The sequence below is a fragment of the Thermobia domestica genome, chromosome 6, assembly GCF_964235325.1.
Source record: "Thermobia domestica chromosome 6, izTheDome1.hap1.1, whole genome shotgun sequence".
Lineage (NCBI taxonomy): Eukaryota > Metazoa > Arthropoda > Insecta > Zygentoma > Lepismatidae > Thermobia > Thermobia domestica.
Genome location: NC_137459.1, coordinates 240,302,232 through 240,318,573, shown reverse-complemented (window position 1 = coordinate 240,318,573; position 16,342 = coordinate 240,302,232). Strand labels below are relative to the sequence as shown.

The window sequence follows — 16,342 nt, the reverse complement described above, 5'->3', positions numbered from 1 at the left end:
CCTCTTTTGAAACTAACTAAACATCATTCAGAGACCGAAACAATCCTAGTCTGACGGTGTCAAATTCGGGCTATATTGTCGATGATTTAAAACCTCCGAAACAAGTTTACTCAGTTTTAAACGAGTCGTTAAAGATGTATGCAGTCTGGCATTGTCAGTGTGGTATATGATATCCTTTCTGTTGAGCAGTTCCGAGACTTCCTTTTGAATTGCTTGTGCACTCGCGGTAATTCTCGACACTATAAGTTCGTCTATCATCCTGTTCGGCTGCAGCAGCTTATGATGCGCAATATCCTTCCAGTCTTCCGAACACACGGCATAACCTCCCTTGAGGCTAGTGTGGGATTTTCCACCGGCTGTGGAGCTTCTCTTCGCTTCTAGCACGATTTTTTCGCATATTATTGTCGTAGGTTCATTAGTTGTGATCAGCCACTTCAGAATTGGCACGAGTTCGTTACGTTTTAGTAGAAATTCACAGATGATAATTCGATCGAGCAAATGTTTTTGAGTCAGATCATTTGGCCTCCAAACGTCGAGTTTCTTTTGTAGCCAACCTTTTTCAAATTGTTTAATATTGTTTGTTGATAGATGTTTGTTATTAGCGATGTGATGACTGCTTGCTTGCTGGTATTACATGACTTTTGTCAGAATATCATCCACTTTTTCTGTGATTGGTCACCCACTGCGACGGACATTTTGGACATCAAAATTTCCAGAGCAATGCGACTGAACCATTTTTTGGCTTTTGCTTATGATAGTGAACCTTGCCCATAAACAGCACAAATTTCTTCACGAACCTGCACAGCATTTGCGCCTTTATTGAAATAAAATAGTAAAATGTGTTTTTTGCGAAAAGTTCACTCATTTTAAGTGTGCAATATCTTACATTTGATTATAAGAATTCCAACACTTTTTGCACGTCTGGTAGCTTCAAATGTCAGCTCTCAAATGAAGTTACGCCTGACCAGCTGCGACTCATATAACCCTGAGATTCGGGACACCAACGTCATCTAGTGCACAAAAGGCTCAATAGTTTTTAAATTACCTAATGTTATTATTATAAGGAATAATCCAAGAATGTTCTTTACGGATTGGCCTTTGCGTAGGAAGCATGCGGAAGATTTTGATGTCTTCTTAACAGATTTCTTTTAGAGCATTGACCCTTTCAGGAAGACTGTCAGTGCTTGACTTTCTTTGAAGAGATAATAAGGCGTATTTTGGAGGCCTTTAACGTATTAAGATACTTTTCGGGTTTATCTTGTACTCTCAACTTTTGTTACTGTTTTGGCGAAATTCTTCGAGCTTCTTTTTTTTTTTCTTCCATTAATCGTTATCATAATTCATCTTCTCTTCTTTGTTTCCACCCAAGAATTTAATTAATCTATCTATATTTTTCTCTATTACTATTATTTTAAACGTTCTTTTACTCGTAGTAAAAGTAGTCGTAATATAGTAGTAAAAGTAATGTAGTAGTAATTATTACTATGTAGTAGTGGTAATGTTTCTGTAGTGTTTTTAAATGTTTTTTTTTATCATTAAAAAGTGAAAGAAACATTTACTAGATGAGTAATTTGATGATATTTTGATGTGTTTCGTACGTTTGATAAGTAATTATGTATTTTTTCTTTTGTTCTTGGTAGTCTTTTGATTTTATTTTGTATATTATTTTCTTTCATTTTATAATATTGTACATTTGAGTGCTCCCAGTCCGGTCACCTCTTCCTTCCAGTATATTGTTTCTCCTGCCATTTTGCTTGATTTAAGTCTGGCCCTGTACCTTAAGTTTAGTAATTTATTATGAAGTTTGCAATCATAATCCACTTCTTGCCACTTTTTAAGCACAACAGAATTATGCACCTACAATTTACGAAAAATATTTCCTTTGGTAAAAAATGACCCCCGTCCCCTTCATCCGGAATCTCTTGGCTCAAAAGTTCGCTATCTGTACGTATATTCACTCAATCCAACCCTTGGATTAAAGAAGAGTAGTAGTACAAATATCATTAATCCTAGGTATGTCTTCACAACTTTGACATTCCATCAAGAAATAAAACAAAATCAAAAGTAGGGCATATTTATATTATTTTAACATCTTCCGTGTTTATCTCGTAATTGCGGACCATTTTCTTAGCTACCAGTTAACGACATATGCAATTATTTGTGGAACTTTCCGTCCACATCACACACATTAGCTCAACAGTATCTATGTAAGTAAATTAATGAAAAAAATCATGAACATTGAGAAAGGAAATATATTAGCATTTTCACGAAACAGTAACAGATAGAAAGAAGTAGGAAAAAAATTGAACAAGAAAGTAAGGTAAAATGTCCACCGTCCTGCATTCTAAGATGGCACCACCCAGTTGGATACTTCATAGCTACTTTCCTGTACAAAGTTTACTTCCTTATACTTCTCTCTATCTGAGGAAGTGTTTAGCGAAAATGCTCATGCTGTTCTTTTTTAATTATTTAATTATTTAATCCCTTTCTTCTTCCTAGTTTGGATTCCTTTGTTCCAACTATGTATGTGCGTGCTTCCTTGCATGTGAAAACGGATTTACGATCATCCTGTCTACAGCATCTGATTCGAATGAAATACTTTACCTTACCAACTGGCGCTACAGCTCTGTGTGAGCCTTGGCCTCCCTAACAATGTGCCTCCATGCTTTTCTATCCTTGGCGATCTCCCACCATCTCTTCACTTTTAATCGTTTTAGGTCTTCTGTTACGACGTCTATCCACCTTGTCATTGGCCTTCCTTTCCTTCTTACAAAATGTATTTGCTCTTTCATTATTTCCCTTTGTATTCTCGATTCTGGCATTCTCTGTACGTGGCCTAGCCATCTTATTCGCTGAGATTTAATAAACTTTACTATCTTCATTTTTTAATATACTGTTTACTTCTTCATTGCTCCTTATTCTCCATATATCATCTTCTTTCACTGGGCCGTATATCTTGCGTATTATTCTTCTTTCGAATTTTCGTAGAGCTTCTTCTTCTGCCTTGTTCATGGAAAATATTTCTGCTCGGTACGTTACGATTGGCCTGATTAATGTTTTGTAGATGGTAACCTTGGTTTTTCTGATTAGTTGCATATTTGCGTAGTAAGTCTTGTTTTCCATGTGTGTCCTTTCTCTTAACGTTCTTTCCTTTTTGTTTTGTTCGTTGATTGAAATACCTAAATATTTAAACGAGTTCACTCTTCCGAATTCTTTCCCATGTATAACTATGCTTTTCTTCTTAAATTTCTCTGGTTTCCTAAATTTCTTAAATTTCTCTGACAGTCATGTATTTTGTTTTGTTGACGTTTGTTTCTAATCCAAGTTTATTTGCTTCTTCTTCTAATCTTTGATATGTTTCCGTCAGATCTTTTTCTGTTGTAGCCACTATTGCAATATAATCTGCGTATGCGCATATCTGGGTGCTTTTGGTGAACATTGAGCCTCTTTTCTCTACTTCCTGTACAGCTGCGTGCAGTGCTATAATAAAGAGCGTGGTGGATAGCCCGTCTCCTTGCTTGACTCCTTTGCAATACTGAAATTCTCGAATTACAGCATTTCCTATTCTTACTTTAGCGCTTGTTTGGCGCATTATCATTTGTGTTAAATTAATCAGCTTATTGGGAATGACCATTTGCTGCATCACCTTAATGATTTGATTTCTATTTACACTGCCAAAGGCTTTGCGATAGTCAACAAATAGAATTATAAGGTCAAGTCCGTATTTGTAATGTTTTTCTATAATTTGCTATAGAACGAATAGCTGATCAGTCGTGCCTCTTCCAGGTCTAAATTCACATTCTCCGATTATTGTTTCTGTGTACTTTTTCATTCTTTTGTTAATAATGTTCGTTAATATTTTGTACACCGTGCTCAGTAACATTATCAGGCTGTAATTGCTGCATTCTGTGCGGTCTCTTTTCTTGTGTATTGGGCAAATAATTCCTCCTTGCCAATCCGTAGGCATTCGTTCTTCTTCCCAGATGCGCTTAAGGAGTTTATGAATTTCTCTCTTTATTGTAATGCCTGAGATCTTTATTAATTCTGTTGTTATCTCATTTCGCCTGGGACCTTATTGTTCTTCATTTGGTTTAAGATTGTTTCCACTTCTTCATATGTTGGCTGCTTTTCTGTGTCATCCCTTGTATTCTTCCCTATGTTTACAGTGGTTGTGTGTTCCAGCTCTTTTCTACTCCTTTCCTAATTGTTCCTGGTAATATTCAGCCCACCTTTCTAGTATGCTGTGTGTATCTCCTAATATTTCTCCATTTTTTCTCTTTGTAGCCAATTTCTTTGGGTTCATAGCCTTTATTTATCTTTTTGATGGCTGCGTGCATTTTACTTGTCTCGTTCTTTGTTCGCTCAGATTATTTATCTCCATAATCATCATCTTTTTCCTGCATGTGTTGTTGGCTATTCTTCTCTTCTCTTTATAGTTATCAACGTTTCCTCTTGTTTCCTTTTGTAGCATTTTCATCCTTGCCTTATTTTTCTCTTTTATCGCTCTCTCGCACTCTTCATCGAACCATCTGTTTCTCTTTATAGTCTGTATCTGTTCTTCTATTATTTCTTTAGCCGATTTCTTCAGTTTCTTTAATTTTTCCCCAATGTGTATGTATTGTTTCTCTTTCCGTTTCCGTCCATCCTTCTATTTCTTGCTTTATACTTGGTTGATATCGTTGTCTATTTTCTGTTTTTTCCAGTCCTTTTGTGTTCCACTTTGTTCTACCAAGTCTATTTCCCGTATGTGTTCTTCTTATCTTTTCTCGTAGCTTAACTTTCAATAGAAAGTGATCGGAATCACAGTTTGGTCCTCTGGAGATCAGCGACTATTATTGCTGATGCGTGCCTTTGATAGATCAGTGCATGGTCAATTTGGCTGACTGAGTTCCCACTTGGATTCTTCCAGTTCCTAGATGTGTACGTTTATGTGGAAAGCATGTACTTTTTATTATAAATTTCCGTCTGATTGCCAGCTGGCATAACAGATCACCATTGTTGTTACTTTCTTCGTGTATTGTATGTTTTCCACTTACTCCTTTTATGCTATCGCTCTCACCTATCTGGGCATTGAAATCTCCCATGATTATCTGTATGTCGTATTTAGGTATTCTGTCCAAAGCTGCTTCTAACTTGTAGAATTTTTCCTTTTCATAGTCTTCCTTCTCTTCTTTCGGGGCGTGGACTGTTAAAATAGTTATGTTTCTCCATTTACTTTTTTTTTTTTTTTTTAATCTGAGTGAACTGATTCTTTCGTTGATTGGTTTATATTGTAGGACGCTTCCTCTCACTTCTTTTGAAACGATGAATCCTATTCCGTATTGGCCAGTTCTTTGCTCCGTTCCACAGTAGAACATTGTGAAGTCTTTATCCTCTATTTTTCCTGTGCCTTGCCATTTTATTTCTTATAAGGCCGCCACTTGTATTCCATACTGCAGTACTTCCTGCGCTACTTCATGCATCTTGCCTAGTCCTAACATACTTTTCACATTCCAGGTTGCCAGAATCATGTCCTTATTCCGTTTCGCCGATCCATTTCCTATTGTCCCATCCTTCCGAGGCACACTTTCGGGTTTCTGAACGTTTTTTTTTTTTTTTCCGGTGTGGGTTGTTAGCCTCACCCCCAACCTGGAGGACAGGGTGATTTTTTGTTAGGGTTGTCTTCCCTTAGCCTTTATGGATCCCTCCACGAACTGCAAGGCAGCTCTAGTAGTTTGAAAATCATTTGGGCAATACGATGAGTGTAATTTCACTTCAGTACCAGAACAACGCCTATTGTGCAATTACATTACTTTAATCACAGTCGTATATTTTTGGAGTTCCGAGAGGCTGGGTGATTGTTCTGCAATATTACTGCGCGAGTTGATCGTTATATGTCATTGAAATAGTAGTGTATACAATAGAAGTCTGAGGATTCCCACAGGAGATGTTTCCCTCCCTCTAGTGGTTCTCGCGATGATACATGCGGCTAGACAAAAGGATCGCTCGGGTTTCCATAACTAGTGAAATGGCGATTCCAGTATGATCAAAAACGCCGGTTCTCAGCCTCCCATGTGTGCGCACGGACACCAAACAATCAATTGTTGGAGGCAGGTCTACATTCCCTGCGTTTCTCTCACACAGTTACCACTGACATCTGCTGATCGACGAGAACGTCTTCGGTAGCGAGGTGAATGGAGAGCCATACTATTTAGCGATGACAGTCGTTTCTCTCAAACACAGCGACCACCGTGTACCTGTAGATGAACGGGAAAATTCAGCGTGTGTTCGCACTTGTCAAACAGTCACTCTGCTATAAGGCCAATAAGCTGCATATCACACTCGAATCTGTTCATGCAGAAGAGCGTGATATCGTACTTTCTTGACATCGCTTATTCTGTCTACTGATCTCATTTGGACATTGTGTCGTCTTTCAACAGGATAATGCGCGTCTCCATACCGCTAGTGAAACCTATTGTGCTTTAATTAGTATACGACTTCTAGCTTGACCTGTAAGATCTCCGGATGTAGGCTGTATCGCACGCGTGTGGAACATAATAGGAGGGCGTTTGACCACGGTAACAACCACCATCCAGCTCTTCAAGATCGACAGCGAATGTAGGCACGTAATAGCGAGCGTGGAATACTATACTCCATATAGACATTCAGTACCTGTACGACCGGTTGCCTGTCCAAATAACTGCTTGTGTGTCTATATGTTTTCAACGAGACCAAGAAAAATTTGGACGTCACCTCCCCCTGATATTTGTTAGTATTAAGGTTAGCAAAAATAAGACAAAAGGTGACAAAGTTTTACGCTATCAGCCAATGAGCAAAAGCCTCAGCTTCTAACGACAGTAGCGTCGTAACGAGAAAATTCGGTCGCGCTGTGGTACCAAAATTGTTTTCAGTCCCTTAAATTTCTCTCTCATGGGCAGTTTTTTTTCTTTTTTTTTTTCCTTATCAAACTTCAAGTTATTTTTTAATATCTCAATCATAAAAATTTGCCGCCCTGTGGCGTGTGCGTAAATAAATGAATGATAATCGTCAATTACATAACGGTAATCCAGTTTGCCCATCACAACCATGTCTACTTCTACAGAGTCACGAGCATGTTGCACGACTTAACTGCTTTGAGAATATTGCTATAAATGCACTTTCCCGTTTTACGTATTGAACTCTGTAAAGATTCCAGAACGTCAGTAATAGTCACTTGAATGGTTCCCGTGGTCTTTCACAGTAAATCTTTCTAGTGAAGTTACGGCGACATGCAAGATGCAGTGCCTTGTCTGATAACCTACTGTATTTTTATAACAAAATATGCACGATGTGCATTGTTTTACGTAAACATTGAGGTATTTTTCATTGATTTTTTAGTTGCATTTTGTTATTCCTTTGAACAGCAAAGTCTATACAACAAATTTTCCAGAACAATGGTATAGATTTGTTTGGTCGCGATCACACAAAGTGCTTACGCCGAAAACAAATACATATATTTAAAGTGTAAATACGTTACATGAGAAGACCTAAGTAGAGGGTAGTCCTCAGCGTTCCCAGAACTGAGTATGTCATTGCTAGCCTCTTACGCTCATGACTTCTTTGTGGTATAAATGTGGCATCTATAGGGAAAAGTAAGTAAATTAATAAGTAAAATGGTGATGTGATGTGGAATAAGAGAGATTTTATTTTTTAAAAAAATCATTAACAACCCCAGATTGGTAATAAAAATTCATACAGGACAGTGTTCCTGATAGATTCAATAAAAGGGGATCCACTTCCAAACATGATTCGACCATCCAAAGTCTAAATATGAAATATTTATGTAAAAGCAACGTGTCTCAGCCGGTCAGGGTGTGAGGGCTTCTTTTAGAATTTATCTTTTTTACTAATCTCTTTCACATATACCGTATATGAACATACTCCTTACGCTATAGTTATTATTTAACCCCTATATTTTATTGTTAGGCAATTAATGAAAAGGAGTATAAAACTACGAGTAACTTTGTTAGAACCATGCTCATGTTTTTTAAGAAAAATACCGGCCGCGATGTCACAAAGTTTGGGAACATCAGATCTAAACAGCTTACGTACAGATTATACTTAAGAATGTATCTGTTACATGGTTGTATTCGACAGAATTAGTTTGTGTATGCTAGAGTTAAATCAAATAATGAATATTCTCTAATGTTTAACATTCTTTTCTTTCTTTTTCTACAGTTTCTGGATTATATGTCCGATTGGCCAACGTTAATGAGGCATTTGTGGATGGAATTCTTTTCTGTGGGTGGATTAATGCTAATGTTCCGTGTTAGAATAATATTATGTTTATTAGTGGGACTTCTTTATCTGATTACGCCATTGGACATAGTTCCTGAAGCTGCATTTGGCATCCTAGGTTTAGTGGACGACTTGCTTGTGGTATTTTTATTAGCCATATATGTAAGCATAATATATCGGAGACTCGTAGCAGATAGAGAATACCCTGGACTTTGAAATAAATATGAATACGGCGGTACTGGTAAGAGATTTGAAACAAGTACTGAAAGGTTAACAAGTAATGATGTATCTTAAGGCTTAGTTAATAGGGGTAAACTTATTTTTATACGTTTATATATGTTTGTAAAATACGTTATGTAGAGATAAAATTACGGGTTAATAGTCTCCTCTGATCAAAAGTATCCCGACCTTTGCCGGTTAAATATAAAATATCCGTGAACTTCGGTTTCAATTTTCTTCCTAGTAGGCCTCTTCTGATTGAAATACTTTGTTCTAACGCTCCTTCTATTGTCGAAAGTAGTTTTGAAAGTTACTTGGTTTGTTGAGAGAACCGTCGTTTTGGCCGCCATTACCTCTTCCTTTTACCTTGAAAAGAAGTATGCTTGAGTGGCATCTTAGCTTGAAGAAAAGTCGGTTGGAGCCACATGACTGATACGTCTAACCTTGCAATCGTGATCGAGGGAGAGCGAACAACTTTGGATACTTTTTGATCAGGGATACATTTTCATGAATCAATCTGTCTGTGATAGATATCACATTGTATTGACTATGTGATATTTTGCATGTGTGTATTTATAACTACTAATGTACTAATATGCAGACGTGCCTTAAGGGGGGAAAAAAGTTCTGTAGGAATTTAAGAGTGTAGACATTTTTTACTAATTCCAAAAGATTCTATATACTTGATTTAGTTCAATGAAGCGTTCCTCCACCACCACATCGTTTGTATGTAATTGCACATTTTGTACCTTTTATTTGAAGTGGTGGTCAATTTTGTTTTTAAGTTCGTGTTCATATTTAAGTATGAATGTATGTCATATGTGTTAATTTTAATGTCATATCAAAATACGGAAGGAATATTGTGGGATTGTTCTTTATTAAACAGCCTATTTTTGCTGAAAACAGAAAAGAAACTGCCAGTGGTTAAAAAAAAATGCGCCATAGAAAGGAAAAATCTGGCCATGCTTCAAGATAACTCATATTTTAACGATTGTGAATGTTGCTTTCAAAGTATATGCAGTCTTGTTGAAAAATACTAGGCTGCCCATATCCTCGAAAAGCTGTGCTCTCTCACACATATATGGTATTACATTAAAGTGAGTCTTTTTTAGGCAATTTAATCTTGATTTCATGTGAAAATACTAAGATGTCTTACGTGTGATTGCAACAAAATAATCTTTAAAAAAATAGGCTGTGACCAGAGGTTTGTTTTGAAAAAGTCTGTACATATTTGCGGACTTCAGAAGTAAGCGGAAGTAAGTCAAACAAATGTAAATTGTGTTAGGGGATTGGGAAATCATTATTCCACACTAAATTACTTAATTGTCTTACGTAGAACTGTTGAGAGTATGGAGTTTTAAAAAGAGATGGATGAAAATTTTATTTATTTATTTAATAAGGCTATAGATATGTTATTAGTTGATAAGTTTTGGTAGTAGAACTATAAAGTTTCAAAAGTTCAATAAAAATATTAGTGTAATTTATCGGGTTGTGTTCAAAGATGAAACTGAGTATCAGTTGAAAACTTCAGTATATTTAATAAAAGTTCGAATTGGAATGCTCAAATTCCAATCAGAAAATTGTAAATAAATAGAAATTCTGATTATACATTATTTGAAAGAATTAATCCTTCTGTGTTATTTAAAAATCTTAAGTTGACTAAAGTAGTAATATTCGCTTTGTTCTTTATATTATTGAATAAACTATTTTTATTCAGAAACGAGGAGTAGCCATTCTAACTTTTAGATTGTAACCTGTGTTTATACTGTTTTACTCATGTATGAAATTTGCAATTTAAATTTCATTCAGTTTCATTTTTTTGCGGAATAGCTCTGTGTTCTGAGTATGACATTGTTCTTTGCTTAGTTTTGTTGTGTATATATAATATATATATATATATATATATATATATATATATATATATATATATATATATATATATATATAGTAATAATGTTAAATTAGCTGTGATATTAACTTGAGTTTATATGTTGTTTAATTACTGTTTTGTTTGTTTCTGTATCTTTGGAATGCCAGTGAAGATTTTTGTATTGTATTATGATTTTAAACAAATAATTAATTTTATAAAAAAAAAAAAGAAAGTTTATTTTTGGTTGCAGTGTTCTGCACTATATAGCTGAATTTAAATTAAGATAGTATCATTTAAATAAAAATTATTATTTTTATTTAGAAACTACATTCATGTTTGGCTAAGTGGGTTTTATACAAACAAAAAAAAAAAAAAAAAATATATATATATAAACAAAAAAAAAATGTAATAGCCCAGAAGTCGGAAACTGTAAAAATATACTTGCATTAACGCATAATGATAAATAGTAGACGTATTGAGCACATTGTATTATATGGAAAAATATTTAAGTGATTTTTTTTTTTTTTTTTTTTTTAATTATATTTCCTCTTCACTTCTTTGACATCCCGAATTACAAAACCGAGTTTAAATACGGTGTTTCAAGCACACAGTGTTCTGAAAGTTTGAGAAAGAATTTCCGTTCCGTTTACTTTCCTGTTCCGTAATAGTAATGCGATCAGTTTTCGTTCCCTAAAAAAGGTGTTCCATTACGCTTCAGTGTTCAACTTTAATTTTTTTTAAATAATCTTTTTAAGGGCAGTATGGTTAACAATAAGTACATATTTTGCTCGCAATATCAAGAAAACCTTCGTGGGTGGTAATTGGAACTGTCCTAACAGACGTATCCCCTTACTAGTGATATTGTAACTTAGTGTGTGTCCAACGACGTTGCCATAGTTTAGGTCCCCTTACACCGTGATTAACGACTTACACATGTGACTTTAAGAGGTCACTTTCCTTTTTCCTCTTTGCTAATGAAAGATTGATGCTTCCTTTGGTGTTACTTCAAGCAAATAAATAGAAATAAAAGATTTTAACGTATACTACCACACCAATATTTTAATATTTCAAAGTACAGTATATTTTTATTGTTCTATCCACAGCAAGAAATTATGTGTAATATTCACTTTAATTTAATGCGAATGTCATAAATTATAATTTATTCTTAAATGTGTTTTAAAATATTAAATGTACATCGCTTTAAACTATTAAGAAGAATGAATTGTTTATGTGTTTATTTTACTTGTCTCAACTTTGTTTCAATAATTCATAAAATTAAGAATATTAATTAAACAAACTGCACTACCGTCCCGTTTAACCAAATCTCCGGATTAACAGAATCGCTAAAAGAAATAAGCATTTACTCTTCACGGCATTTATATTAAAGCACCAACAATGAGTAAAGTATTTGTTTTTAAAGAGTAAAACAAGAAACGGCATTTTGGAATCGGTTTAGTGTCCCAAGACTACGTCCTAATCTCCTCCTTGAATTCGTATAGTTTGGAAGACTTAGTTACAGTAAAACGATACTAATTTGTTATGTCATCAAAATGCATATCTTCGTCTGAGATCAACATCAGGTATCTCCAATTTTGGCAAATTTGAGTTTTTGATACCATTAGAATCAGTATATGATGGCGCACAATCTGGTTAAGCAGTACACCTATATCACGACAAATGGTACTGTTATTCCCTTAAAAGTAATACCGTGTATAATGAGGCTAAAACGAGTTTTCAGTTTTTTGTAAAATTGGCGAAATGTTACTTACACGGTATTGAATCTCAGACGACGAATGCTAAAGTAGAACAATAAAGTTTAAAATGTATGCTAAAAATAGAGCATTTCACATGTTAGGGAGATGAAACTTAGTATATAAACTCATTATTAAAAGTAAGTGAAGATTTGCTCCAACATTTTCTGAAATTCCGCTTTTAAGAGGAAAAATTCTATAATTATTTTCTCAATATGTAATAAAAGATACAGGCCACTCCACTAAATTTTCTAGCTCCAATTTCTTAAATTATATCATATGTTGTAGTTATTGCTTAAACATGAAATACGAACATTATGTTTTGGGGAAATTTCGTTCGAAGAAAATCACCTACATGAACATTTTCATAAGAAGTGACTAATGGCACCCTCGTATATCAGGGTTATTAATTAAATATTTGTTTATGAGGTATCAACAAATCACAGGAGTTGTATTTAAGGAAATTGTAAAAAAGAAAGAAAAAGTACTACCTGTTGCAAATATTTTCTTGCGAAATGATTTGCGCAACATTACAGAATTATTAATGATATATAAACAAAATCGCTTTGCTTTTGAGAATATCATTCAATAATAAACTCACTCCTATCAGAAAACTAACCCTTGCGGATTTATTCCGTAATTATTTAACCCGTATTATAAGGTTATTAAACAAATTATTATGTATCGTCTGTTTTATTTTTGAAAAAAATCGTCCGGAATAAACTCACCCCAAAAGTAAACTACCTCTTATGGATTTTTCAGGATAAATGAAGTATGCTGTTTTCTTAGGTCAGTAATCAAACATTTATTTACGAAATATGAAAAAAGAAAAATCTAAAAACTCCCCCCGCGAGTAAACTACTCCCTGTGGATATTTTCAGGACAAATGAGTTATACCATATTATCAGATCGTTACGATTCACGTATTTATAAAACAATGATTTATGAAACACGAAAAAAGTCGTTAGAGGCGTTTTCGAGAAAATCACAAATTTTGTTTTTCATCTTTCAGTTAACTACTCGTAGTTTAGGCGGTAGTAAGAAAATTCGAAAATGTCGCTAGAGAATCTTACAAAAATTTTAAAATTATGTCTCGATACACTTAACCGTAGATATGCACTCTAGGCAACCAAACACATTTTCACTGGGACGAATATTTATTTATTTATTTAATATACAACACAACAGACTTAGTGCCCAATTATAGTGTTGTGTACATACAGTAAATGTTACATACATAAAATTCTTAATTATTTCTATAGAAAATTTCTTGTTTTACATATGATCGGAACCTGTTTTCTGATCAACTAAATACATCCACTTTATCAAACTTATTTACAATGTCATTATATAACGTACACAGCCTCCACATAGGGGATTTAAATAATATGTTGCTTCTGGCTTTCGCACAATAAAATGTACACTCATGTCAAAAATTATTGTCGCATTTTTATAAATATGTTGTTGTAGGAATATAATTTGAAATCGAATTCGTCCGGTATTTCTTATAATGTTAGTATGTGTATAATTGGCAGACATGTATGTGGCAAATTTCATATAAAAAGAGCAGCAAATAAGAACAATAAAACAAAAATAAAACTTTCTTGTCCATTTAGCAACATTTTGTTTTACTCATTCTAATTTTCGTATTCATAATTCTTTTCCTATGAAATTTACAACAAATATACATTTCCCGATTATACACATAGTATCAGTATTAAAAGTACCCTGCAAAATCATTATCAAATTATATTCTTACAAGAAGACAGCTATAGATATGCGACAATCATTTTGGACATGAGTGTACCTATATTCTCTACTCTGGGTTTACAAGTGGGAATCCGCAGTGATATTTTCGAGACTAACTCCATACAATCAATCTTATTATTTAATAACTTGTATAACAATAACAAGTCCAACATCCATATTCTTTTTTCTAAAGTTTGAAAATTAAAATTGTTTACTAGATCATTGTAGGAAAAATATTTGGGATAAAAACTAGTTTCTCTTGTATGTAAGGATTTTCAAGAACTTCGTTTGAATGTTTTCTATTTCTTGGGGGTATTTTTTTTAGACGTCCAAAACTCAAAACGATAATCCAACGTACAAATACGTTTAAATCTAAATTTTTTCATGATTCTGTACTTTCTTGTTTTCTATCGTCACTAGCAAGTAAAAAGAAAATTTTGGAAAGAAGGCAATCAAGACTGTCTTGTCTCATCATCACAAGAAAACTGCTGAACCATTTGAAAAGAATTTTGGAGCATTAGCACTTGGCTCAAGCTGGATTTTTCATGTATCTTTCATTATAATGAGTATCCTAAGATATATATATATATATATATTAATCCTCCACACTCAAAATGATCTTATTTATGTCATCATCATGAGAAAAACCGATAGATTGTTTCAATTGGATTTTGCAATGTAGGTAACAGTTGACTGGAGTCGGACTTCTTTCATGTCACTTTCATTAAAGGCGTATCCTAGGGGGAAAGGGTTCAAAAATAGAATATCTCAAAAGCTGCCTAACAGTTTAAAATCAATTTTTGAAAATAGCACTTGGGTCGCCTAAACTTTTATAATTCAATTTTGATTCAAATACCTGTTCTAACTGCGAAAAAAGCGTTCAAATATGATACATATTTCAAATATTCTCCATAAATCTACTCTTCCCGTGAGCGCCGGTTCTTCAGTCAGTTAATAAATAATTTTATAATTAGCGGTAATAAAAATAATAATTTAATGTTACTATGAAGGCAAGTTGTGTCATGTGTGGTCATCACATTGCTTTCTTTATTGTTCTAACAAGGGAAGAGAGGGAGATTATATATCGAATTGGAAGATAGTTTATATACCAATCGAAAGCACTAATGACGCCTATTACGAAACTGTAATAAAAGATTTCCGAATGCATATACTGTGCGAGTTACATGAATATACAGGGTGTCCAGAAAATCCGTTTCTACTACTAGAAATCGCAAACGGTGAGACAGATTCCAAAACAGGGAAATAAGTTTTGGATTATTTTAAAAGTACAAAGTATCAAAGCAAAAAATGTTGTCCCAGGGCCACCCACAGGGTCTCAGGCGCGGTTCAACTCAAAAATTGCTAATGGTTATGGGATCAAGTAACATATCGGACATGAAAGGGGATTGAAAAGTTACTGGGAAATTAAAGAAGACAGAACAAGTCTCGACTCTCTAAAATTACTCTGTGCAAAATGGCGGCTGGTCAAAATGTCAGGAAAAACGTCATTGTAAAGTCTATGGCCACCCCAAAAAAAAAAAAAAAAAAAAAAACCTGAAACGGTAAGAGATGTCAAAACAGGAAAGCACGTGTATCATCATTTCGACAGTACAATGATTTAAAATAAAAATATTTGTCCCAGGGTCCCAGATGGGGTTCTCCTCAAAATGTTCAAATGGCAAGGGGGATCAAGTAGTATATTGTTTAAAAGCTGTTGTTACATGAAAATGGATGGAACAAGTCTGGACGTTCTGCGATAACACTGTGCAGACACCTTGATTTTAGTTCTTCTGTCTGTAGTTGGGTTTTAGTTTGTTTTCAGTTTAATTATTTTACTCAACTGAAAGAAAGGAAATGTCCCTACTCTGAGATTCTGCTCTTTGGACCCAGTAATGTCCAAATAAATAAAGAAATATAATAAAATAAAAGCAAATTAAGAAATAAAGAAAATAAATAACACTTGACATCTTTAGGTATGGAAATGACTAGTTAACATATACTGTACAGTAGTGGAACTTATGCTCGTTGTCTGGATTATCAAGTATAAAATGATTCAAACAAAAAATTTCTTGCACCAGGAACAGCGAATACGTGCAAGTGTCTCACAGTGACAACAAGTGCCGATTGCAAAAATGGAAAGCGAATGCGTTCGGAGAATCAAAATGAGGATGCACATTTTGACCGGCTTCCATTTTGCACAGGGTAATTTTAGAGTCGAGACTTGTTCTGCCTTCTTTCATTTCCCAACAGTTTTCTAACGATATGCTACTTGATCCCCATTGTCATTTGAACATTTAGAGGAGAACCCCGTCTGGGACCCTGTGGAGGACCGTGGGACAAATATTTTTACTTTGATGGGTTGTACTTTTGAAACGAAGACAAATGTGTTTTGCTGTTTTGGCATCTGTCTCATCGTTTGCGATTTCAAGGGGTGGAAACGCACTTTCTGGACACCCTGTGTATGGACATAAGTCGTACAGTACATGCATTCGGAAAT

At 34.4% G+C, this 16,342-nt stretch overlaps 1 protein-coding gene across 3 annotated transcripts in view; it reads left to right on the top strand.

Annotated features, from left to right (window-relative positions):
* Nucleotides 1-10,367, top strand: part of LOC145688438 (E3 ubiquitin-protein ligase RNF170-like) — a 70,869-nt gene extending 60,502 nt beyond the window's left edge. Inside the window, exon 6 of one of the 3 annotated variants that reach the window (XM_081762671.1) lies at nt 8,197-10,367. In XM_081762671.1, the coding sequence (XP_081618797.1) occupies nt 8,197-8,472 (276 nt within the window). In that variant the 3' untranslated portion in view covers nt 8,473-10,367. The remainder of the gene's footprint in view (nt 1-8,196) is intronic. The other 2 variants (XM_081762670.1, XM_081762672.1) reach the window with 2 other exon arrangements.
* The last annotated feature ends 5,975 nt before the right edge of the window (nt 10,368-16,342 follow it).